General features: G+C 42.0%; 1 protein-coding gene across 1 annotated transcript in view; it reads left to right on the plus strand.

Annotated features, from left to right (window-relative positions):
- Nucleotides 1-26,066, plus strand: part of Baz1b (bromodomain adjacent to zinc finger domain 1B) — a 60,939-nt gene that overhangs the window by 11,961 nt on the left and 22,912 nt on the right. The window contains exons 4-9 of the mRNA XM_027416175.2: nt 7,064-7,265; nt 10,338-10,459; nt 13,097-13,294; nt 17,547-19,245; nt 24,280-24,418; nt 25,626-25,756. Of these exons, the coding sequence (XP_027271976.1) occupies nt 7,064-7,265; nt 10,338-10,459; nt 13,097-13,294; nt 17,547-19,245; nt 24,280-24,418; nt 25,626-25,756 (2,491 nt within the window). The remainder of the gene's footprint in view (nt 1-7,063; nt 7,266-10,337; nt 10,460-13,096; nt 13,295-17,546; nt 19,246-24,279; nt 24,419-25,625; nt 25,757-26,066) is intronic.

Genomic DNA, 26,066 nt, shown 5'->3' on the forward strand with positions numbered 1-26,066 from the left:
TTTTTTGTTGCATCTTGGTTCTGAAATTGTTACTGTATTAAGAGTGAAGAAATCACATTTTTTTGTTTTGTCTTTTGCTTTTTGAGACAGGGTATCTTTGTGTTGCCCTGGCTATCCTGGAATTTACTCTTTAGACCAGGCTGGCCACAAACTCAAAGATCCACCTGCCTTTGCCTCCCGAGTGCTGGTTTCAAAGGTGTGCACCACCACCATTTGGCTGAGGTAATACTTTCTTTGGGTTTTTCAGAACAGGGTTTCTTTATCATTGAATCAGAGTGGAAGTGGCTCCAAAGGGAGGAATATCCAGAAAATGCTTTTCTAAGTAGAAGAAAATGTCCAGAAACAAAAATAAAACAACGCCTTACTTTACATGCTATTGCCTAGATGTTGGCTTAAATAGTTATCTGTCTTTGCAAACTGAGAATGTGATAGGGGTTTTGAAGTGGTTGCAGACTGCCTTCTCAGAATGTGCTGGAGTGGCCACGAAGTGATAAGATCAATACTCAGTTCATATATGTCTGTCTGGTACCTCACTCTGTTTGCAGTTTCATTAATGTGTTTCATGAATTTACTTTTGTTTGTGTATTTTATGTTTTTATTTGTAATGTCTGAGGTTATCTGTGGTTTTGTTGGTTGGTTTGGTTTTGAGACAGTCTTGTTCTATATGCTAGGAGGGCCTTAAGGTTTAAGTAGTTCTCTTGCCTTGGTTTCTTTAGTTGTTTTTGAGACAGGGTCTCTCTAGACAGGGTCTCTTTACATAGCCCTACTAGTTCTGGAACGCACTATGTTGACCAGCTTCCAACTCAAAGAAATATACCTACCTCTACCTTTAAGTGCTGTGATTGCATGCTATAAACCTGGCTAGCTAGTGCGTTTTTTTGTTGTTGTTGTTTTGGTTTTTTTTTTTTTTTGTGTGTGTGTGTGTGTGTGTGTGTGTGTGTGTGGTGCGTGCACGCCACGCACGCACGCACGCGCTTGTCTGTCCCCCCACCCCACCCCACCCCATCCCCAGTCTGTGGCTTCATAGGCTGTCCTGGAACTAGCTCTTATAGACCAGTGCTTGCCTAGCACTGAAATCCAAACTATACACATAACATTGTACCAACTAACAGTTGGCTAATCAGAAAGCAGATACTTTTTTCCATTTTTCAGACAGGATCTCACTATGTAACCCTGGTTGGTCTGAACTCATGGCAATCTTACTCTTTTTTTTTTTTTTAGGTTTTAGGTTTTATTTACTTATTATGCACACAACATTCTGCTTCCATGTATATCTGCACACCAGAGGGCACCAGATCCCACAACGAATGGTTGTGAGCCACCATGTAGTTGCTGGGAATTGAACTCAGGACCTCTGGAAGAGCAGTCAGTGCTCTTAACCTCTGAGCCATCACTCCAGCCCACCAATCTTACTCTTGAGTGTGGAAATTAAATGTGTGTGCCACTGTGCCTGTTCCCCCCATCCCCCTTATTTGTTTTTTCCAGACAGGGTTTCTCTGTGTAACTCTGACTGTCCTGGAACTCAATATGTAGACCATGCTGGCTGGCCTCAGACTCACAGATCTGCCTGACTCTGCCCCCATCCCACTGGGTTTAAAAGCATGCAGCACTACCACCACACTACTTTTTTCTTTCTTTAAAATAAAGTTGTTACTTGGGGGCTGAAGAAATGACTCAGAGGTTGGGGGCACTTCCTGCTCTTCCAGAGGACCTTGGTTTACTTCTCAGCACACCCACATGGCAGCTCACAGTCATTAGTAACTCAAGTTCTAGGAGCACAAGGCAGACATATGATACACATACATACATAAAGACAAAACACTTATAAACATAAAGTAAATAGTAATACAAGAACTAATGTTATTACTTCACATTTGTGGGGGAATCATGGGGTTGGGAGAGTTGACAGAGTCTCATGTAGCCCAGGCTGGCCTCCAACTTGATTGACATGTGGAATTTTGCTCAATTAAAAACAGTCCATTGCAGCTGGGCGGTGGTGGTGCACACCTTTAGTCCCAGCACTTGGGAGGCAGAGTTCGAGGCCAGCCTGGTCTACAAGAGCTAGTTCTGGGACAGCCTACGAAGCCACAGAGAAACCCTGTCTCAAACCCCCGCCGCCAAAAAACCCCCCAAAAAAAGATGGTGAACATGAATGGTGTTATTGAGTTTAGTAAAGAGATTTTTGAAATGGGAAAGCAGTCTGATCTAGCACAAAGAACACTTTATAAGAAGTCCTATTTGTTATAAGCAGCAGGGAGATTGCTATTTCTATACAAACCTCAAGGAAACAAAGGAAGGCAGTAGGTCCAAAAAGTAGAAATGAGTTGGTTGGTGATGGTTCATGCCTTTAATCCCAGTACTTGAGAGTCAGAGGTAGCAAAATTCCTTCAAGTTCAAGGCCAGCCTGGTCTACAGAGTTCCAGGGCCACAACTACACAGAGACACCTGTCTCAAAACAAAAAGTAGAAAAGAGTAGTTATAGTTGTTAGAATAATTTAGTGATCTGATCTAGCTAAGTTTCTTGGAATTTCTTTTGTGTGGGAGGGTGTTGAGACAGGGTTTCTCTGTGTAGCCTTTTTGACCAGGTTGGCCTCAAACTCAGAGAGATCTGCCTGCCTCTGCCACCCTGTGCTAGGACTAAACACATGCACCACCACGGCCTTGCCTTTCTTGGAATTTGTTCAGGGGAGTATACCAGAAATAAACACACCTCACTTCTTCCATGTCTGATTATGTCTTCCATGTGCTTTTTATGTCTGACCTCATCAAGATTTAGAGGGCATGGAAACCCAAAACAGTTAGCCCTTGTAAACACTGAGCCAGGTAGAAAAGAAAGACTTAAAAGCAGCAAAAGGAAGAAAAACAAACAACTAAAGTAACAAAAGGAAAAGCATTGGACATATCTGCAAGATAAAAAAGGACTGGGGATGTAGTTCAGTTATAGCTGCTGGCTTAGAATCTACCATCAAGGGTCTGTGGAATACTTGCCTAGTATGAGCAAGGCTGTAGACTCCATCCCCTGCACTGAAAATAAAATATTCAAAGTAAGAGAATAAAACCAAGAAGGAACAGGAAATATTTGATGCAAAGGATGAAATATGGGAATATGTCTCTCCTAACCATGAAAAAAATTTTAAACTCATTTGTACTTCAGAAATCAAATCAAAACCATAGATACATTTTATACATATGAGATGGGTAAATATGAGCCACTGCCAAAGTTTGGTAAGGAAACGGAGCTGCTTGTGCATTGCTTTTTGCCTGTGCTTTTTTCTCCCTGTTGCTGTACTGAGTCTGGCACACACAGTCTTGCACATGCTAGACAGGTGCTTTACCTCTAGGCTGTCTTGCCAGCCTTCACTCACCCAATATTGTGAATTATTTGGAAGGCCAATTCCGTTGAGTATGCACATACCCTTGACTGGGCTTTCGGTCTTGAACAATCATTCTGATAATACTTACCCAGGACACTTGTGTAAGAACCATCTTTGGGGACTGCAGAGATGGCTTTTGGTGGTTAAGAGCACTGGCTACTCTTGCAGAGTTTCCGGATTCAACTCCCAGCACCCACATGGCACCTCACAACTGTCTGAAATTCCAGTTTCAGGGGACCCAAAACTTCAAAACATTAATGCACATATTTAAAAAAAAATTTAGTATTATGCATAATAGTATAAAAGGAAATAACCTAAAGATCCATTAGCAGTTGAATAAATAATTTGCTGGGACCTGGAATAATCAATAGCAGAAAGAAATCACAGAAGAATACAGTCTTGATTCCATTTACTGAAGTAAAAAAAAAATCCCACAGTGGTTGTCAGGCTCTGTTGAGGAAAAGAGTGGGTTACTTTAAGACCTGTTAAAGTGCTGGGGGTGGGGGGGTTATACATACTCTTCTCTATTTCCTTGGTGGTGGTGGTGGTTCTCCTCCTCCTCCTCCTCTTCCTCCTCCTCCTCCTCCCTCCTTCTTTTCTTGTTGTTGTTGTTTTGAGATGGGGTGTGATTTAGTTCAGACCAGCCTTAAAAACTTGTGTAGTCAAGGCTGGCTTTCAACTCTAGTTCTTCCCACCTCCACTCCTAATGCTAAGATTGTAGGTATGAGCTGCTATGTTTATTGCCTAATGTGTGATTTAAAAATGCATTTATGGAGCTGGGTGGTGGTGGTGCATGTCTTTAGTACCAGCACTCAAGAAGCAGAGTTAGGTGGATCTCTCTGAGTTCAAGGCCAGCCTGGTCTACAGAACAAGTTCCAGGACAGCCTTCAAAAGGTACAGAGAAACCCTATCTCGAAAAACAAAGAACAAAAAAATCAAATTAAAGCAAAACAAAACAAAAGTTGTATATGAAAGATGTAGGTGCCGTAATGTCTTAATTACACAATTGTTTAGCCCAAAGTACTTGGTTTATAGTGTTTTGGTTTTGAGAGAGAGAGAGGAGAGAGAGAGAGAGAGAGAGAGAGAGAGAGAGAGAGAGAGAGAGAGAGAGAGAGAGAGAGAGAGAGATTTAATTACCTGTGTGGATATTGGTATGTGAATACAGGTGTCCATGGATGCCAGAGGTGTCTGATACTCCTTGATCTGGAGTCAGAGGTGATTGTAAACAATTTGATGTGGGTACTTTGAACCATCCAGGTCCCCTGCACTCTTTAATCACTGAGCTCTCTCTCCAGTCCCTGTTTTTGTGTCTTTTTGAGACGGGGTTTTGTTGTAGCTCAGGCTATTCTGAAAACCCATGGGACTAGGCTTGTCTTTTCCTTGTATCAGTCCTCCTTCAACTTCCTTTAGGGTTCTGGGATTACAGTCATGTGTCACCATGTCCAGCTAATTTAGTTACTGTGGTTAGACAATTAGATAGTGCAGGAGACTGACACCCACAAATAGACCCAGATAACTGATTTGTAATAGGCACTGAACAGTGATTAAGTGGGAAAAAGATAGTCCTTTAGCAGATGGGCTCTGTAAGGACTGCATGTTGATTTATATAGTTTAGTTTTGAAAAATGAAAGTTCTTATCTGGGTATGGTGATACACACTTGTAATCCTAGTACTTGAGAGAAAAGGACAGGAAGATTACCATAAGAGTTAGGCGAGTCTTCTCTACATGGTAAGTTTCAGGTTGCACAGATCTACAGCGAGACCATCTCTCAGAAAGTAAACCAAAACACACAAGTTCTTGAACTGTACTTGACATACATTTTAGGTTAGCACACCAGTTGCTCTTAGTAATTAGTACATGAATTATGCAATAAAAGATCATTTATTTAAGATTTACTTTACTTTGTATGAATGTTTTACCTGCATGAATGTATGTGTATGTATCAAATGTGTGCCTGTTGGATCCCCTAGAACTGGGATTACAGATATTTATGAGCCACCATATGGGTGCTAGGAATCAAACACCTGTCCTCTGCCAAGAGCAAGTGCACTTAATTTCTGAGCCTTTCTCCAGCCCCCATTTTATTCTATTTAAAAACTTCCTTTTGTTATTGAAACAGGGTCTTACTGTGTAGCCCAAGTTGACCTTGAATTCACTATGTAGGAGATGCTAGATAGGTCCTGATCTTCCCTGCCTCAGCCTCCTGTGTATTATAGATTAGCTTGGTAAGTTTGTACCAGATTGTTTGTTAGTTTAGTTCAGTGGTTCTCAACCTGTGGGTCACAACCAAAAATCCTGCATATCAGATTTAAATTATGATTCATAACAGCAGCAAAATTGCAGTTTTGAAGTAGCAATGAAATAATTTTATGGTTGGGGTCACTACAGCATGAGGTGTTTAAGCATTAGGAAGGTCAAGAACCACTGGTTTAGTTGATTTTTGAAACCGTATCTTTGAAGTCCCAGTTAGCCTGGAGTTCACTATGTATTGCTGACTGGCTTTGCTTTCAAAGCAATCCTTCCTCACCCTTCCAAGACATAGAATAATGTATCAGGCTCATTTTATTTCTTAAGATGCTTTACTTAGAGACACCATGATTAAAGTAACTTTTTTGGAGGGGATTGGGGTTTTTTGGTTTTTGAGATGGAGTTTCACTGTGTACCTCTGGCTGTCCTGGAACTCACTTTGTAGACTAGACTGGCCTCTAACTCACAGAGATCCCCCTGCTTCTGCCTTCCCAGTGCTGGTGGTATGCCCAAATTCTGAACCCCCAAATCACCAAGAGACCCATTCTGATGCAAAAGCAAAGAGTCTTTTATTATTAACGAGTTAACTGTCTTTAACTCAGGCCCTTCATCTGTTCATCACTATGGATGGTGTTTGTGTGGGGGAACCGGACTGCAAGGAGGGGGGAATTTATCGTGTAGGGTAAGGGGAATGTCTAGGGGTACACAACAGTCTCATGGTGCGCTTCAGGGCTTGGGCAACCTATCCTATGTTGATTGGTTAACTGGTTGCTATGACCTATAGGCCTTCCCAGGGCAGTTGCTATGCTCTGCATGTCACTGTTAGGCCACTTTTACTATAAAGCCCGCCAGCTAACTTCTGATTGGTTCCTTGACACATGGAGGGTATCTGACCTCCCAGGCAAGCACATGTTGCTGGCTCTTTTCTGCAGCCTGTCACGGCTGCCTAAGCAGGGGCCTGGTTGAGGGTCTGGTCCCTTCACTGGTACTAAAGGCATGTGTACCACCACCCAGCCTACAGTAAGTAACTCTTATAAAAGAAAGCATTTAGTTGAGGGCTTGCTTATAGTTTTAGGGTCTTAGTTTATTGTTTTCATGGCAGGGAGCATGGAGGAATGTGTGGCATGGAACAGTAGCTGAGAGTTAAATCCTAATCCACAGGCAGAGAGGCACAGACAGACAGAGGCACAGACTAGACTGGGATTTTGAAACCTCAAAGCCCATACCCCCCCAGTGACACTTCTTCCAACAAGGCCCTACTTTCTAATGCTTTCAAATAGTGTCAGTCTCTGGTAACTAAGCATTCAAATATATGGGCCTTTGGGGGCTATTCTTACTCAAATCACCATATTAGGCATATATATTGGTCATGTTTTCTATTTCTTTATATTTCTAGTTCTATTTACTTATTAAGTATCTATTTTCTCTATTTCTTGTATAGGTTGGAAAGGAGAAAATGCTCAAGGTAAAGATTGTGAAGATCCATCCTTTGGAAAAAGCCGATGAAGAGGCTGCTGAGAAGAAATCTGATGTGGCCTGTGATTCTCCATCAAGTGACAAAGAGAATTCCAGTCAGATGGCTCAGGACCATCAGAAGCAGGAGGCAGTAGTCAAAGAGGATGAAGGCAGGAGAGAGAGTATTAGTATGTATGATGCTAGCCTTGCTCCTGAGTCGAGACTATGCACATTGTTATATAGAAATCTAGCATTCTTTAGCAACCACATGGATAAGTAGGTTTTTGTAAGTGTGATTCTATTCGTTATGATTCAAAACGCCACTAAAATATCCATGTGACTTAGGACTTAAAACTCTGTAAATAATTAAGACTATTCCTAACGAAGATGGTAAAGTTGGATTTCTTTTCATCTTCCTTTTTTGTTTTTTCCTTCTTTTGAGTCAAATTCTGAAAATGTAGTCTAGGCTGGTCTCAAATTTGGAGAGGTCCTCTTGTCTCTGTCTCCTAAATTCTAGGATTACAAGTGTGCACCAATATATACCTAGGACTCTCCTACTTTTTGGTTGTTAAGTTTTTTTGGAGCTTACTAGGTAGACCAGGTTGGTGTGGTCTGACTATGGCTGCCTCTGCCTCCCTAGTGCTGGAATTAAAGGTGTGTGCCACCATGCCTTTCCATCTTTACTCTTAAAGCTGAGAACATGTCCATGAGTGTAGAGACGAGGCAGTGACCCTGGTAGACAAAGCACATTCTAACCCTCCTGTTCTTTACAGTCAGTGCAAGCTAGTGTGGTGTCTTTCAGATACTCTGTTTTTCTGTTTGTCTCCTTCTATCTGACTCTTAGGTAGGAGCAGCTAGAATTTGGAAACACTGTGTTGTCCAAAGATAATTTTTGTAGATTTGGAGACTAAAATCATGTTTTACAGTTAGAAAAACTAAAAATATTGCTCACTAGGAAAAGTGCTCTGAGGGTGCTACCACATCCTAAGCCTTTATTATTTATTTAATTTTGACTATTTAGATAAGGAAATTAACTACAATAGAATCCTTTTGTCTCAAAATGATTACACAATGTTTGTTATTTATGGTCTGTAACTGTTGATCAGATAATTTCACTTCACTGTTTTAATTGCTACTTTGTCTGCCATCCATTCTGTTGTGTCCAGATGTTTTGGATCCATGCCAATTATTTTAGAAGGCCTTATACTTAGTAATCTGAAGGAAAATTCTGAGATGAGTTGTAGCTGGCCTTGCAGTGCTGTTATCTCAGCTATTTTTCCTGCTCTGTTGGGAATGCATATGCCTACCATTTCCAGTGTCTCTTGTGAAGTTTTATTTATCATTAGTTTATTCTGTTTGTATTTATGTGTGTGTGTGTGTGTGTGTGTGTGTGTGTGTGTGTGTGTGTGTGTGAGAGAGAGAGAGAGAGAGAGAGAGAGAGAGAGAGAGAGAGAGAGAGAGAGATACTGTAGTGTGTGCCATGTGTGTAGGTCCACAGAGGCCAAGAGAAAGAACCTCTGGATCCAGAGTTACAGGTAGTTGTGAGTCATCCAGTGTGGGTCCTGGGAACCAAACTTTGGTCCTCTGGAGGAGAACAGCAAGTGCTCTCTTAATTGTTAAAGCTAACTCGATAGCCCTCAAAATGTAGTGATTCTTGATTACTTGAAGTTGAAAATTGTTTCTGTGAGGTGGGAAAAAAGGGTTAATATATGGACGGAAACATAATGTGTTAGCTATGTGTTCTTACGTGGCTGATGTTCTATTCTTTTTTTAACATTGAATCTCTTGTAACGAAGACTAGCCTTGAATTTATGATCTTCCTGTTTGTAACTCCAGTAGTTGGATTATGGATAGGTGTGTACCACCACACCCAATGATACTCTTAGGTCCAGTTTATTCCAAGATACTTGAGAATATCATTTTCACTTCTGACTGACCGACCAGTGACTGATTCCTTTGTACTATTATGATTTAACTTCCTTCCTTTTTACATTTTTTTACTTCCTTGCTTTGGGTCAAGGACTCAGGTAGCCTAGGCTAGCGTCAAGCTCACTGTGTAGCTGGGGAAGTTCAATTTTTGGGGAAGACTGGGTTTTAGGCTTCTGTGGCTATGCTTGGCCCTTGTCCTTCACCGGCTCATTTGACAGCCTAGGACTGTCATTTGCTCTGTGACCATACTAGCCTTACTCTCTTGAGTTCTGGAATTACAGGTGTATCAAATGTTTGCCTCCATACCTGTATTAATTCCTGCCTTTTAATGACTTACGATACAGTTTCTAATCAGGTTGCAGATGACCTCTTACTTTCCAGGTACAGAGATATTTTTTTTTAAGGCTTGTTTTACTTTTTGAATTTTTGAAAGTTTTATGTGTGTGTTTTGCCTGCATGTATGTCTGCACCACTTGCATGCCTGGTGCCCTTGGAGGCTGGAAGGTGTCAGATTCTGTGGAATTGCAGTTATAGATGGTTGTGAGCTGCCATGAGGGTGCTTGGAGTCAAGCCCAGGTCCTCTGGGAAAATACCCAGTTTTGTTTTTTGTTTTTAAACTTTATTTTCTGTTTATGGGTGTTTCACCTTCATGCATGTCTGTGCACCACATGCGTGTAGTACTCACAAAGGCCACAAGAGGGCATTAGACTCTTCTGGAACAGGAATCCCATAGGCTTGTGAGTCATCATGTGAGTGCTGGGCACTCACTTGATCCTCTGAAAGAGCAGCCTCTGAACCTCCGAACCATCTCACCAGCCCCAGCTGTTTTAATTTTTTGTCGTGGTTAGATTTAACACTGGCGGTTATCCTGATAGATTTGTGTATATGTGTTTTGCCCACATGTGTGTCTCCACTATATGGGTGCCTGGTGCCTACAGAGGCCAGAAAAAGGCATTGGCTCATCCGAAGTTACAGACAGTTGTGAACCGCCATGTGGGTTCTGGGAATCTAACCCAGGTCCAAGTCATTTTTCTAGTCCATAAGTCATACTCTTGTTAGGTGTTTCATGCTCACCTTTCAGAGTATTCCTTTTCTGTACTCTGAGAGTATCCGTGTTTGCCAGACTGTATTGTGATGTTGTAGTCATTTACTTAACTGGCTTTCTTCTTGACTAACTCCTTGAAGTCACAGGTACTCTATCTCATCTTTGGGTCACATCACCCAGTGCCTGGTATAAGTGAGGAATTGAGCAAAGTTATTAGGTGAGAGTGAATAAGTTGAATTAAAATACTTACTATTATTGTTTGCTAATTTTCTGTTGATTTGACTAGATGACAGAGCACGTAGGTCTCCACGAAAACTTCCTACTTCATTAAAAAAAGGAGAAAGGAAATGGGCTCCTCCAAAATTTCTGCCTCACAAATATGACGTGAAGCTACAAAATGAAGATAAGGTTGGTTGAACCTCTTACATTAATGGATTTTTAAAACATATTTTGGGGTGGTTTTCTTGGAGAAAATGTGCTAAGTAAAAATATAAGGAATATTTTTGTCACAGAAATTTGGAGTGCTTTCTGACTTTTTTCTTTAGAAGGTAGTATGCCTTTTCATTGTAGGAATTAGTAGACCATAAGAATTACTTTGCATTTGGGCATCTCAGTTTGAAAACTAGAAACTTTTGCTATTAGTCACATCACTGCTAAGTAATTTCCTTTTACTTTTTTCAAAGTAAAAGTAAAGGTATTTGTAACGTAAGTGAAGTTATGAGACAGTGAACTATAGTGCTTCTATAAGGACTCTTGTAAAATTTCAAGCTAATAACCTGTCACAGTATCCTTAACATAGCTTATTAATAATTTTTTATTTTATTTTTTAGACCCTTCCTACTTCCATGCTGGGTGTTGAACTCAGGGCCTTGCTATGGTAGGCAAATATTTTACACTGAGTCACATCCCCAGACCTTTTTTCCTGAGACTTTTACATTTTTAATTTTTTCATGTGGGACTAAGACTCAATCCCAGTCCTTCCTACATGTTAAACAAGTACTATATCACTGAGCTTTTTCTAGTTCTGCTTTTTAAAATATCCGTTAACGTGTTCAGAGTCAGGTTGTATTTAAAAGCAGTTGGCAAGAATTTATTTCCTAGCTCTAGTCCTGGTAATTGGGAGATAGAAGCAGGAAGATCAGGAGTTGAAGGTCATACTTTGTCACACAGTGAGTTTGAGGACATGAGACCCTGTATCAGAAAATAAAAGTTTTTAAGTTATAAATAAAATACATGTTTCATTGATTATATCTTAGATTTAAGAAATATTGGCATATTATTTCTGGTGTTTCTATATATACATGAATAGAATTTTAGGTTTAATTAGAAAGAGAACTAGGATGTTGAAGACAACCGTATGTTTGTTTTGATAGATAACCCTTTCATACAAGAAGCTGCTTAGCTCTCTGAGGTTTAACCCTGGGAAAGATCTTCTGTGCGAAGAACCACCAGCCAGTTGTTTTGCCTTTGGCTTTGAGACTGGGTTTTGCTGTGTAGCTGTGACTGGCCTCAAACTTGTTAACAACCACCCTGCCGCTGTATCCTGAATGCTGGGGTTACAGGAATGTGGCATCAAGTTTTTTTTTGGGGGGGGCACTTCTTTGTGTTGTTCTCTGCCACCCACTGCTTAGAATTTTGACAGCTCTTACTATTTTACAGTTAGTGATCTGAACACATAGCTGGGTAGGTGGGTTTCTTGCCTCTCCTTTAGTAATTAGCTAGTTAAAACATTGGGGAATCTCATCCACTGCCATTTATTTTCCTAATGATGATATAAATTGTTCACAAGTCATAATAAGTACTGGTTATAGGAAGACAAGATGATAGAAAATAAATGATCTATCATCTCACACTTGGAGATGATCAGTGGTGAAAATGAATTTGGTTATCAGTAGTTGGGACTCAAGTGATTTAAAAATAGGGAAATAGCCGGGCATTGTTGGCGCACGCCTTTGATCCCGCACTCGGGAGGCAGAGGCAGGTGGATCTCTGTGAGTTCCAGGCCAGCCTGGTCTACAAGAGCTAGTTCCAGGACAGCCTCCAAAGCCACAGGGAAACTCTGTCTCGAAAAACCAAAAAAAAAGGGGGGGGGAATAATATAGTAAATGTATTGTTTGTATCTTGTTCCTTTCATTGACTTAGAATAAGCATCTTGGTTTCATTAAACTGTTTAAAGTGTAAAGTGAAATGATAGTGTATAAAATAGCACTGGAGTAGCTCATGAAACATGGTGGTCCCTCAACTCTTCCTGCTGGAGAGGCCCAAACAATGGCGTTTTTTTTTTGTTTATTTGTTTGTTTTGGTGGGTTTTTTGTTGTTGTTTTTGTTGTTTGATTTTCAAGACTACGTTTCTCTGTGTAGCTCTGGCTGTCCTGCAACCTCCCTCTGTAGATCGGGCTGGCCTCAGAAATCCACCTGCCTGTGCCTCCTGAGTTGTGGGACTAATGGAGTTTGCTGCTGCCACAACCACCACCCGATTTTCTTGTGTGTTTTTGAGAGCCAGGCTAGCCACAAGCTCACTGTCTTCCTCTCTCAGCCTCTCAGTGTTAAGATCATAGGTATACACCAAGCATGAATACTGGAAAGGGTGGCGTTTTTGTTTCTTTGTTTTTGTTTTTTTGAGACAGGGTTTCCTTTGTGTATCTTTGGTGCCTGTACTGGAACTTACTCTGTAGACCAGGCTGGCCTCGGACTCCACCTGTTTCTACCTCCCCAGTGCTGGCATTAAAGGTGTGTGCCACCACTGGATGGATCTTTATGTAATCCTCATCTTTTTCTACTAAAAGACATCCCATTTATTTCTTAGGATAAAGCCGTAGCTAGAGAAGCTGCTGGTGTGATGTTGGAAAATGTATACTCCCTTTAATTGACAATTTATGGACATGTTATCTAGGGATTGTTTAAGTTGAAATTCTGTTTAAAAATTCTGCCTTTTCTAATTTATAGGTTCCCCCCTCCCAGCTGAATTTGGATTCATCTTTCTCTTTTGGAGAAGATGTGTTTGTTCTTATTGTTTAACTGCTTCTTTGTTACCTTTTCACCTAGATCATCAGCAATGTGCCAGTGGATAGTTTGATTCGAACAGAGAGACCACCAAATAAGGAGATACTTCGGTACTTTATTCGGCATAATGCTTTACGTGCTGGCACTGGTGAAAATGCACCTTGGGTGGTAGAAGATGAACTGGTGAAGAAATATTCCCTCCCTAGCAAATTCAGCGACTTTTTACTTGACCCATATAAGGTGAGGTCACTGTTAGTGTGGGACACAAATAAAGCATCTATAGATAAGTTCCTTTTCTCTCGTAACTCAAAAGTAGTAGAATTAGATTTGTGGAAGAGTTGGACTCTTCAAGATGGGGGTTCTCTGTAGCTTTGATTGTCCTGGAACTCGCTCAGTAGACCAGACTGGCCTTCAACTCACAGAGATTGGACTACATCTGCCTCCTGAGTGCTGGTATTTAAATCACGTGCCACCACTGCCTGGATAGATTTTGAACTCTTAACACCTGATAATGCATTCAGGAACTGAAGATATCATGGAGGGATGATGCTTATTGGCCTTTTCCCTGTGGCTTGCTTGCCTACTCCCTTATACAACTCAGCCACCTGCCCGGCCATGGGGTGGCACCATCCCAGGAAGCTGGGCTTTCCCATATCATAGTTTTGTCTGTGGGCAATCTGTTGGGAGCATTTTCTCAATTGAGGTTCCTCTTTCCAGATAACTCAAGCTAGTGCCAAATTAATAAAATACTAACCAGGATGTTACTAAAATTTTAAAAAGTGTAGTGATGCACACATTAATCCTAGCACTTGGGACACAGTGGCAGACAGATCTTTGAGTTTGAGGACAGCCAGTGCTAATTAGAACCAAATAAAAATGGGTAATGACCCAAGACTTTGGCTTAGGATCCCCCCCCCATTCCTCTTTCCCTCTGTGTGTGAAGTTCTGAGCCCATTATCCATCACTACATCAAAACAAAACCAAGCAAGACTTCCCAACTAACTTACTATGTATGAGTATTGCCCTCAAGCTCCTGCTGTCGTGTCTTGAATGAATAAGAAGAGTAAGAAAGGCTGGGGTTGTCTCTTGTGGTTGAATACTTGTCTATCATGAGGCCCTGGGTTACGTCTCCTGTGCAGTGAGGAAAAAAAGAGACTGGAGCTGTGTGCGTGTGGTAGCACCTGACTCCAACCCAGCCCCCGGGGAAGTGAGTGGATCTCTGAGTGCAACTATGTGGTCTGGTCTACGTAGTAAGTGCTAAGACGGACATGACTACATAGAGAGACCCTTGTATCAAAACAAACAAAAATCCCAAACTACTGTAGTAAGAAACAGGTATTTATCCTGGAGAGATGACTGAATAATAAAGAGCACTTGCTTCTCACCTAGAATACCCAACTTCAGCACACCACGCCAGTCAGCTCACAATTGACTGAGACTTCACTCTTAGAAATTTGACACCTCTGGCCAGTCAGTTCACCTGCACTCACGTGTATGTAATCACATAAAGACAAACATACATACCTACCAAGATACCAAGTACTCATTGATAATGTTTTCTAATTGGTCTGACTGCTTTGATATACTGCTTTTATTATTAGATTCAGTTTCAGATTGAATTGCTGCAGATTATTTCCCCATTGTTACAGAGCAAGAAACATTTTCTTTGCCATACAGTTCTGGTGGGATGGGAACAAAGTAAAATACTATACATTCTGTTTTTCTTTTGGCCTCTCATGTTGCTGTCAATTATTTAGCAGTGAGAAAGGGCCTTCACCGGAAAATTTAAAATTTTTTTTTCATTCTTTTTCCCCCTCTATATTAATCTTGTAGAATTGTGCTGAGTGGAAGATAGGGGAGACCCTTAGCACATAAGTGGTTTTATACTTTTTCAGATACCCCCTGAGGCCAGCCATGCCGGCTCCCATTTGGCTGTGACTACCCAGCATGCTCCATGCTGAGATGATCCAGCTACTGAAGGACTGCTCACCCCGGGAGCCGGCCTGTTGGGAGGGGGTTGGGTGAGTTCATTTCTTCATTTTTTTAGAAAAAAGGTGTTTTTTTGTTTTTTGGTTTTTTTTTGGTTTTGTTTTGTTTTTTTGTTTTAAGTATTACCAATGGCTTGATGAAAATAGTGGCTGGAACTCTTCTCACTTAACTGTCCATATTCTTCTTAACAGTGTACTTCTAAGCAGAAGTGAAAGCACCTTATTTTAAAAAAATAGAATCATTAAGTTGAATATCTTAGTTCTATTGATACCTATTAAAGGTATCTATTTAAAATGTGAAAATGAAACTTTGTCTCTTGATTAGTGTGTGTCTGTCTGTCTCTCTCTTTGTCTCTCTCTGATTTTCAAGACAGGGTTTCTCTGTGTAGCCCTCACTATCTTGGAACTTACTTTGTAAACCAGGCTAACCTCAAACTTAGAGATCAGGTGCTTCTGCCTCCCAAGTGCTGGAACTAAAGGTGAGCACCACTATGCCCAGCTAGTCAGTCAGTCTCTGTCTCTCTCTCCTCCCAGGCTGGCTTTTGAACTCATAGAGATCCACCTGCCTCTGCCTCCTGAGTGCTGGGATTAATGCACCACCAATGCCCAGCTTGTGTTCTATTTTGTTGTGGTACTGTGGGCTACCTTCTTTGATTCTGTCCTTAATGTCTAATTTTTTTTTCTTAGTCTTTTTTGAGACGGAATTTTGTGTAGCTCCGGTTGTCCTCTTTGAACAGCTCTTCTTCTTCCTTCTGAATGCCATTGTAACAGCTGTGCTCCACCATGCCTGGCTAAATATCAGTTGACATTGTTGGACATCTTAGTAAAAGTTTCCAACCCTGGCTCTCCTATCGCAATCAAGAGCATCATATTTTTACCTCTTGGCTCTGAGGTTTCTATAACCTTAGCTCTTCCCCTGTATCCATCTTAGGGACTCTCACGCTCGTGCTCTGTAGTCTGTATCTGTTCCCTGGCCTATGGCAATCTACTCCCACAATATTCTCCAGTTAGCCCTGTCCTTTCAAGAATTGATTGGAGGATTATGGACTAGGGTGCCCAGAGAGAACGAATTGGGAGCATTCAAACATTATAAGCAGTTAGGACTGGCAGTAGAGCTCAGCAGCAACTCCTTCTCATTTTCCTCTGACCTCCACACACCCACCATGGCATGTGCAATTTAAAGAACTGAATAAAATAAATGAGAAATTATAGAGTTTGTAGTTCATGTATTCATAGAGTGAGTTTTGTCACCATGAGAGAGGACATAAAGAGTTTGAGAGACCAGGAGCTAAAGTCAGGAGGGTTGTTTAGCTGAACAGTGTTTTTGTCACTCTACAATAGTTATTTTCCACAGTAACATATGCCTGTGGGTTGAGACACATGTACTTAGATAATGTATTCTACTTAAAGCACAAACTATTGAAGCTGAAGCATAAAATTAAAGGGTGAACATCTAATTATTTCAAGAACAGGACTGACTAGTCCATCCAAACCTCCATTTTCAGGGATGGAATACAGGCTTTTACATTTTAGGCAAGTGAGCTACATTGAGGTATACCCCTAGCTCCCTCACTGGAGAATATTAGGCAAGTGTTCTACCACTTAGCCACACCCCCAGCTCCTCACTGGGAGATTCTAGGCAGGTGCTCTACACTAAGCCACACCTCCAGCCCCTCACTGGGGCATTCTAGGCAGGTGCTCTACCACTGAGACACACCCCAGCCCCTCACTGGGGGACTCTAGGCAGGGCCTCTATCACTGAGCCACACCCCAGCCCCTCTTGGGGGATTCTAGTCAGATGAACCATACTCCCAGGTTGAAAGTAGTATTTTGTTTTTAATTCTCTCATATATTACATCCCAATTGTACTGATCCCCCCCCCCCAAGTAGTACTTCTTAAAGTCTCTAGGTGCTGCTGTTTTCTGGATCATTTATTTCCTAATCTGGGGCTAATGGATAGACTTTGGAAATTGTATGCATAATTTTTTGTGTTGCTGCAGCTGGAGAAAGTGTTCATAGAGATAACATTAAAATATATGAGAACCTCTTAATGCATATGTAAACATAGAGCTAGCTGTGTAAAGCATCAAATGTCAAAGGATGATGGGCTTTTGTTGCAGAGCTGAAAGTGAAACCCAGATCCTCATGTAAACTAGAAAGTATCCTATCACTGAACTGTGCAGCTCCACAGTGCACATCTTGAGAGATGGAGGATATTGAGATAGAGTAGTCTAATGGGAGTCATACTGGCCTCGTAGTATGTAATAAAGATAGACCTGGGACTTCTGATTCTCTTGCTTCCACTGCCTAAATTTTGGGATCACGGATATGCTTCTACCACATCAGCAGAATGTAGTTTTGTTTTGAGATGTGGTCTCACTATGTTGTAGCCCTGGATGTGTAGCTTTTCTTGTGTAGTAGAGAAGAGCACTGTTACAGTGCTTAAATATTGCTTGCTACACTTAGTTTTTAAAAGTAATTTTGCTCCTGTTCTTAAATTTTAGTACATGACTCTAAACCCCTCTGCCAAGAGGAGGAATACTGGATCTCCAGACAGGAAACCCTCAAAGAAACCTAAAAGAGACAATCCTTCTCTGAGTTCCCCACTCAACCCTAAGCTGTGGTGCCATGTACACTTGGAGAAGTCATTAAATGGCCCACCACTCAAAGTGAAGAATTCAAAGAATTCCAAGTCTCCAGAAGAGCATTTGGAAGAGGTGATGAAAATTATGTCCCCCAACAAGCTACATAACTTCCACATTCCTAAGAAAGGTCCATCCACTAAGAAGCCCGGGAAGCACAGTGACAAACCTTTGAAGGCCAGGGGCAGAAGCAAAGGCATCCTGAACGGGCAGAAGTCCACAGGCAGTTCCAAATCACCTAACAAGTGTGTGAAGACTCCCAAGACCAAAATGAAGCAGATGACTTTGTTAGATATGGCCAAAGGGACTCAGAAGATGACTCGAGCCCCCCGCAGTTCTGGGGGTGTGCAAAGGTCCTCTGGCAAGCCTCATAAACACCTGCCTCCTGCTGCCCTGCATCTGATTGCCTATTACAAAGAAAATAAAGACAAAGAGGACAAGAAGAGTGCCCTGTCCTGTGTTATCTCCAAAACAGCACGTATCCTCTCCAATGAAGATAGAGCCCGTCTTCCAGAAGAGCTTCGAACTCTCGTGCAGAAACGCTACGAGCTCCTGGAACATAAAAAGAGATGGGCCTCTATGTCTGAAGAGCAACGGAAAGAATATTTGAAAAAGAAAAGACAGGAGCTAAAGGAGAGGTTGCGTGAAAAAGCCAAAGAACGGAGAGAGAAAGAAATGCTGGAGAAGTTAGAAAAGCAGAAGAGATATGAGGACCAGGAGTTAGGTGGCAGAAACCTCCCAGCATTCAGGCTGGTAGATACCCCTGAAGGGCTCCCCAACACCCTCTTTGGGGATGTGGCCCTGGTGGTTGAGTTCCTGAGCTGTTACTCTGGGTTGCTGTTGCCTGATTCTCAGTACCCCATCACTGCTGTGTCCCTGATGGAAGCGTTAAGTGCAGATAAAGGTGGCTTTTTATACTTGAACAGAGTGCTGGTCATTCTGCTGCAGACCTTACTTCAGGATGAAATTGCAGAGGACTATGGTGAGCTGGGGATGAAGCTGTCAGAAATCCCCCTCACTCTGCATTCTGTCTCAGAGCTGGTCCGGCTCTGCTTGCGCAGGTGTGATGTCCAGGAGGACAGCGAGGGCTCCGAAACAGATGACAATAAAGATTCCACACCATTTGAGGACAATGAGGTACAAGATGAGTTCCTAGAGAAGCTTGAAACCTCAGAATTCTTTGAGCTGACCTCAGAGGAGAAGCTCCGGATATTGACAGCTCTGTGCCACCGAATCCTCATGACATACTCTGTGCAAGACCACATGGAAAAAAGACAGCAGATGTCTGCAGAGTTGTGGAAGGAGCGGCTTGCTGTACTGAAGGAGGAGAATGATAAGAAGAGAGCAGAGAAACAAAAGCGAAAAGAGATGGAAGCCAGAAATAAAGAAAATGGCAAAGAGGAGAACGGGCTTGGCAAAATGGACAGGAAAAAAGAGATTGTGAAGATTGAGCAGCAAGTCGAAATGGAAGCAGACGACATGATTAGTGCTGTCAAGAGCAGAAGGCTGCTTAGTATGCAAGCTAAGAGGAAGCGGGAGATCCAAGAGAGAGAGACAAAAGGTAAAACTGTCCTGAGAGGTTTGGGAAAGCCCTTTCGTGAGTAGGGGAAGAACAAAAGTACTAGAATTATGGTAGGGTATCTGTTACAAGTATTAACTTATTTTGTGTAGAGTAACCTAGCACTCCCTAAGATGTTTGTTTTCTCATAGTTTTGAGACAAGCTCTTATTATTAGCTCTTCATTTGGCCTTACATTCATCCTCCTGCCTCAACATCCAGAATGTTAGGATTATAGACATGAGTCTCCATCTTAGCTGAGTGTCTTTGTGCACTTGCATATAGTGTGTGTGCACTGGGAAGATGGCTCAGCACTTAAGAACACTGGATATTCTTCCAGAGGACCTTTGTTCAATTTCCGGTACCCACATAGAGACAACTGATTCCAGAAGATCCAATACCCCTTCTTGCCTCCACCATCATGCTAGTGGTGCATAGGCTACATGCAGGCAAATGCAGTAAATACATAATTGGGGGGCCTGGAGGTGTTAGTAAACAATGTAATAATAACCATATATCTACAGTGGGTTTTTTGTTGGTTTTGTTTGTTTGTTTTTGTTTTTGAGGCAAGGTTTCTCTGTGGCTTTGGAGACTATCCTGGAACTCACTCTGTAGACCAGGCTGGTCTCGAACTCACAGAGATCCTCCTGCCGCTGCCTCCCCAGTGCTGGGACTAAAGGTGCGCCACCACCACCCAGCTCTCAACAGTGTTTTGTGGCAGGTTGGCCTTGAACTCAGGAAATCCCTCCACTCTGGGATTGCATATGTACACAAGAGCCTTTTTCTGAGAGGTTCATCTGTGCTGTAGCATGTACATTACTTGGAAAAGGCCAGGACATAACCTTGAAGGTCATTCCTTGTTCTTAGCCCCTGACAACTACTGATCTTTCTCTGGATTTATGTTTTCTGTGCATTTCATTTAAATAGAGTCTCACATGGGCCAGTAAAATAACTCTGCCAGTTGCTGCCATGACTAGCAACCTGAGTTTGATCCTGGGACTCACATAGCAGAAGAACTGACCTTCACACACACAGGATAAATATTTAAAAAAAAAAATTAATAGAATTATATGGGGCTAGAGAGAAGGTTCAGTGGTTAAAAGAGTGTCCTGCTCGCCGAGAAGATACAAGTTCTGTCCCCAGTACCCATATCAGGTAACACAACTGCCTGTAATTCTAGCTCCAGGGGATCTAACACCATCTTCTGGCCTTTTTGGACAACTACATTCATGTGTATATAACTTCACACAGACACACTCACACACACAGTAAAAAAATAAACGTTTAAAAATAATAAAATCAGCCCACGTGTTGGTGGTGCACACCTTTAATCCCAGAACTCGGGAGGCAGAGGCAGGTGGAGTTCGCTGTGAATTCGAGACCAGCCAGGTCTACAAGAGCTAGTTCCAGCACAGCCTCCAAAGCCACTGAAAAACCCCGTCTAGAAAAACCAAAAAAAAATTAAAAAATAAAATAAAATCAGCTAGGTGTTGGTGGTGCACACCTTTAATCCCAACACTCAGAAGACAGCCAGGCATATCTCTGTGAATTTAAGGCCAGCCTGGTCTACAAATTGAGTTCCAGGACAAGGCTCTAAAGCAATACAGAGAAACCCTGCCTAGAAAAACCAAAATAAACAAACAAACAAATAAATCTACTCTACAGCCTTTTAATATTTCTTTCGTGTTTAATGGTTTCAAGAACAAGGTATTTGTTCACTGTTGACCTGTGACTGAACAGTTAGGTTGCCTGCATCATTTGACTGTTACTAGTGATGCCATTGTAAGCATCTCTGCAAAGAATTTGTCTAGACATAGTGCCTTTAAGGTATATGCCTAGGAACTACTGAGTTATGTAGCCACGCTTAGCTATTTGAGGTGTTGCGTCCATTTACAAATCAGCTGTACAGTTTTACATTGCTATCAACATTGCTGATTTTTCCATGTCTTCACCAGCTGTTTTTTTTTTTTTTTTTTTTTTAAGATTTATTTATTTATCATGTGCAGGCCAGAAGAGGGCACCAGATCCCATTACAGATGATTGTGAGCCACCATGTGGATGCTGGGAATTGAACTCAGGACCTCTAGAAGAGTAGTCAGTGCTCTTAAGCCCTAAGCCATCTCTCCAGCCTCTCACCAGCTGTTTTTAACGTTTACTTTTGTACTTATCTTCTGTAACTGCTGTAATTATACAGTTAACCAGCCTAGAAAACTTTAAGGCCACAAATTTTATACTGGATTGTATTTTTGTGGTTCCCAGGATCAAACTGAAGGATTTCAGTGTGCTAGGCAAGCACTCTACCACTAACCACTAGCCTCGGCTTTTCTATGTTGTTTAGTTTCATTGAGGCAGTATCTCACTATGTTCCCCTGGAACTCAGAGACATCTTCTTGGCTCTGCCTCCCAAATGCTGGGATTAAATGCATGCGCTACCATACTGAGCTAATTGAATTTTGAATTTTGAAATTTGAATATTGAAATTTTAAATAAATAGACTTTTACTTCATTTTTTTAAAAAATCCTGTCTATTACAAGGCTGCTTTTGGATCTGATTGCCTTTCCTTCTCTCACAGCACCCTTTCAGGGAACTTAGGAGGCCGAAGGAAACCACAGAAAATCAGAATCCATAACATTCTCCACTATAGAATCAAGACCTCAGAACAAGATATGTCCTTCCTACTGTAAATTCAGCATTGAGGGAAATATCAACCTCCCTGTAGCTGGTCTATTCCTAATCTCATCTGTGTCTGTTGGCTCACTATTTGTGGAGTAAAGAACCCATCAGTAAGAAGCTTGAGATACCAAAAAAAATCCTACCTACTGCAGATACATTTTCTATATTCTCCCCATATTGTAGATACGATCATCAGAGAGGGAGAGTCTAATGTAAGCATTGTGACATGGTAAATAGCAGTCTTTTGAAAATTACAGTAGTAGAATTTGCAAGGGAAAAACTTAAAGGGTAGATTGATGGACTTCTTTGTTGTTTTGTTTTGGTTTTTGTTGTTTTTTCAGGACAGGGTTTTTCTGTGTAACAGCTCTGGCTGTCTTGGAACTTGCTTTGTTGACCTTGAACCCACAGAGATCCACCTGCCTTTCCCTCCCAAGTGCTCGGATTAAAGGCGTCCACCAACACTGCCTGGCCAGTGGACTGTTTTTTTTTTTTTTTTTTTTTGTGTGTGTGTGTGTGTGTGTGTGTGTGTGTGTGTGTGCTTGTTTTGGATTTTCAAGACAGGGTTTCTCTGTTGCTTTGGAGCCTATCCTGGAACTAGCTCTTGTAGACCAGGCTGGCCTCAAACTCACAGAGATCTGCCTGCTTCTGCTTCCCAAGTGCTGGGACTAAAGGTGTGCAACACCACCACCCAGCTGCAATGGACTGTTTTTAATTGAGCAAAATTCCACATGTCAATCAAGTTGGAGGCCAGCCTGGGCTACATGAGACTGTCAACTCTCCCAACCCCATGATTCCCCCACAAATGTGAAGTAATAACATTAGTTCTTGTATTACTATTTACTTTATGTTTATAAGTGTTTTGTCTTTATGTATGTATGTGTATCATATGTCTGCCTTGTGCTCCTAGAACTTGAGTTACTAATGACTGTGAGCTGCCATGTGGGTGTGCTGAGAAGTAAACCAAGGTCCTCTGGAAGAGCAGGAAGTACCCCCAACCTCTGAGTCATTTCTTCAGCCCCCAAGTAACAACTTTATTTTAAAGAAAGAAAAAAGTAGTGTGGTGGTAGTGCTGCATGCTTTTAAACCCAGTGGGATGGGGGCAGAGACAGGCAGATCTGTGAGTCTGAGGCCAGCCAGCATGGTCTACATATTGAGTTCCAGGACAGTCAGAGTTACACAGAGAAACCCTGTCTGGAAAAAACAAATAAGGGGGATGGGGGAACAGGCACAGTGGCACAAACATTTAATTTCCACACTCAAGAGTAAGATCGCCATGAGTTCAGACCAACCAGGGTTACATAGTGAGATCCTGTCTGAAAAATGGGAAAAAGCATCAGCTTTCTGATTAGCCAAGTGTTAGTTGGTACAATGTTATGTGTATAGTTTGGATTTCAGTGCTAGGCAAGCACTACCACTGAACTACACTCCCAGTTTTACAATGATTATTGCCCCCCTTTCCCTGTCCTTCCTCCCCCCCCCTTCTGGTTTTTCAAGACAGGGTTTCTTTGTATTTCTCTGGATCCTGCCCTGGAACTCCCTCTGTAGACCAGACTGGCCTCAAACTCAGAGAGATCTGCTTGCCTCTGCTTCTGGAGTGCTGGGATTAAAGGCATGTGCCGTCAATGCCCGGCGTGTCCTTCCTTTCTTGATTTTTTTTATTTTTTTTATTTTTTTTATTTTTTTTTTTCCCGAGACAGGGTTTCTCTGTGGCTTTGGAGGCTGTCCTGGAACTAGCTCTTGTAGACCAGGCTGGTCTCCAACTCACAGAGATCCACCTGCCTCTGCCTCCCGAGTGGGATTAAAGGCCTGCACCACCACCGCCCGGCCCTTTCTTGATTTTTTGTTTTTCTTTTGTCAATCACATTAAGGCAATGGGTATGGAGGCACACATCTTTAATCCTAGCACTCAGGAGGTGGGGGCAGGCAGACCTCTGAGTTGAAGGCCAACCTGGTCCATTATTTGTTTTAGGCCAGCTAGAGCTACATCGTGAGACCCTGTCTATAAATAGTTAAACAAAATAAAGACATACATATTAAAGACAGACTGCCGTCAGGTTCTGAGACAGGGTTTCTCTGTGTAGGCCTGGCTGTCCTGGAACTCCCTCTATAGACCAGGATAGACTTGAGGTCACAGAGATCACTTGCCTCCGCTGGGATTAAAGGGGTGTGCCACCACATCCAGCTTGACTGAAACATTTTCTTTTTAATTCATCGTGGTCTGTTTGGGGATCCTGTGGCAGTGAGGGGTTTGACCTTATGAAGATGTAAGGACTATAGGAGGATCATAGATGAGAGCCCCACCTTAGATGGCAAAGGAAGAAAGGATTCATACCGATGATTTCTTTGGTTTTTCATCTTTACCAGTGAGACTGGAACGGGAAGCTGAAGAGGAGCGGATGCGGAAGCACAAGGCCGCCGCCGAGAAGGCTTTCCAGGAAGGGATCGCCAAGGCGAAACTTGTCCTCCGCAGGACGCCTATTGGTACAGACCGAAACCATAACAGGTAAGCTACTGGACTTAATTTCTGTGTTGCCATAGTTTTACTTAGGAAGCTAGCTAAGGTGTTAGAAATGAACTGTTCTGTTCAGGTTTCCACTTTTGTTTTAGGCATGATTGCTTCTTCTTCCTTTATTGACTATTACAGCTTTTCAAAGTTAGGTAAGGCAATCTCCCAAGCTCATTGGTAGCTTGTGGTAGAGTTCTTGCATAAACCTTGGGTTCTAGTTCCAGTGTTGTGGAAGTCTGCTCTGGTCTTTGAAGGTACCATAGATAGGAAATTTAAATAACAGACAGATGAACTGTAATGCAAATAGTTCTTTTAAAATGGTTCAATTATTTTGGGGCTGCAGAGATGGTTCAGTGATTTAGAACACTTACTGCTCTTGTAGAGGACCTGGGTTTGGATCTCAGCACTCACATCATGACTCAGCCTTTTTTTGTTTGTTTTTTTGTTCTTTTGTTTTTCGAGACAGGGTTTCTCTGGGTAGCTGTAGAGCCTCTCCTAGCACTCATTCTGTAGACCAGTCTGGCCTCTAACTCAGGGAAATCTGCCTGTGTCTGCCTCCTAAGCCTTGGGATCAAAGGCGTGCTCCACCACTGCCTGGCTCACAGCCATTTGTAACTCTAGTTCCAGGAAATCTGACACCCCTCTGATCCCAGTGGGGTACAAGTCACACATATATAGGTGAAGGCAAAACAGCTGACCACATAAAATCATTTTTTTTTTTTTTTTTTTTTTTTAGATTTTACTTACTTATTCAGCCTCCATGTATGCCTGCACACCAGAAGAGGGCACCAGATGTTATTATAGATGGTTGTGAGCCACCATGTGTTCACTGGGAATTGAACTCAGGTTATCTGGAAGAGCATTCAGTGCTCTTAACCTCTGAGCCATCTCTCCAGCCCCCCATAAAATCACTTTTTAAGTATTTTAAATTCATGCTTTGTGTGGAATCTAAAGATATGGAATAGACTTTACAGAAATGACACTGGCATTAGATGAGTTACAAATGCCAAGACATCTTTGTTACCTTTTCTTTCTTTATAACTTCTGTGAGTCAGATTGTGAGGAAGGCACTGTCAGCTGTCGTTGGGGCTCCTCCTCCTTGTTAGACAACCCCTCCAGCAGTAAAGTGACCCAGCCTTCTCCCTGCCCACTGTCTTACCACTTATCATGGATGTTATATATAAGTCCTGCTTGTGCTTTGTAGATACTGGCTCTTCTCAAATGAAGTCCCAGGATTATTCATTGAAAAGGGCTGGGTACATAACAGCATTGACTACCGGTTCAAGCATCACCGCAAAGAGCACAATTCACCTGACGAGGATTACTGTCCCCGCAGTAAGTATACCTGCTGCAGAAGCTGTTGACGTAGAATGTGGTGTCAGCCTGTCACAGGTGGGGGTGTTTATGTGCAGAATGCACTGCATAAGTATGAAGTGTGGAGCAGCACAAAGCACTGGAGTGCTGGTTTTCCTTTGTGAGTGTTTGACTTGTGGGAGCTCAAACAGTGCTGCACATTGCTATCTGGGAAAAAGATTTCAGTTTGAAGTGATGTTTCTTTTTTTTCTTTTCCCTTTCTTTCTTTCTTTCTTTCTTTCTTTCTTTCTTTCTTTCTTTTTGTTTGTTTTTCAAGACAGGGTTTCTCTGT

The sequence above is a fragment of the Cricetulus griseus genome, chromosome 4, assembly GCF_003668045.3.
Source record: "Cricetulus griseus strain 17A/GY chromosome 4, alternate assembly CriGri-PICRH-1.0, whole genome shotgun sequence".
NCBI lineage: Eukaryota > Metazoa > Chordata > Mammalia > Rodentia > Cricetidae > Cricetulus > Cricetulus griseus.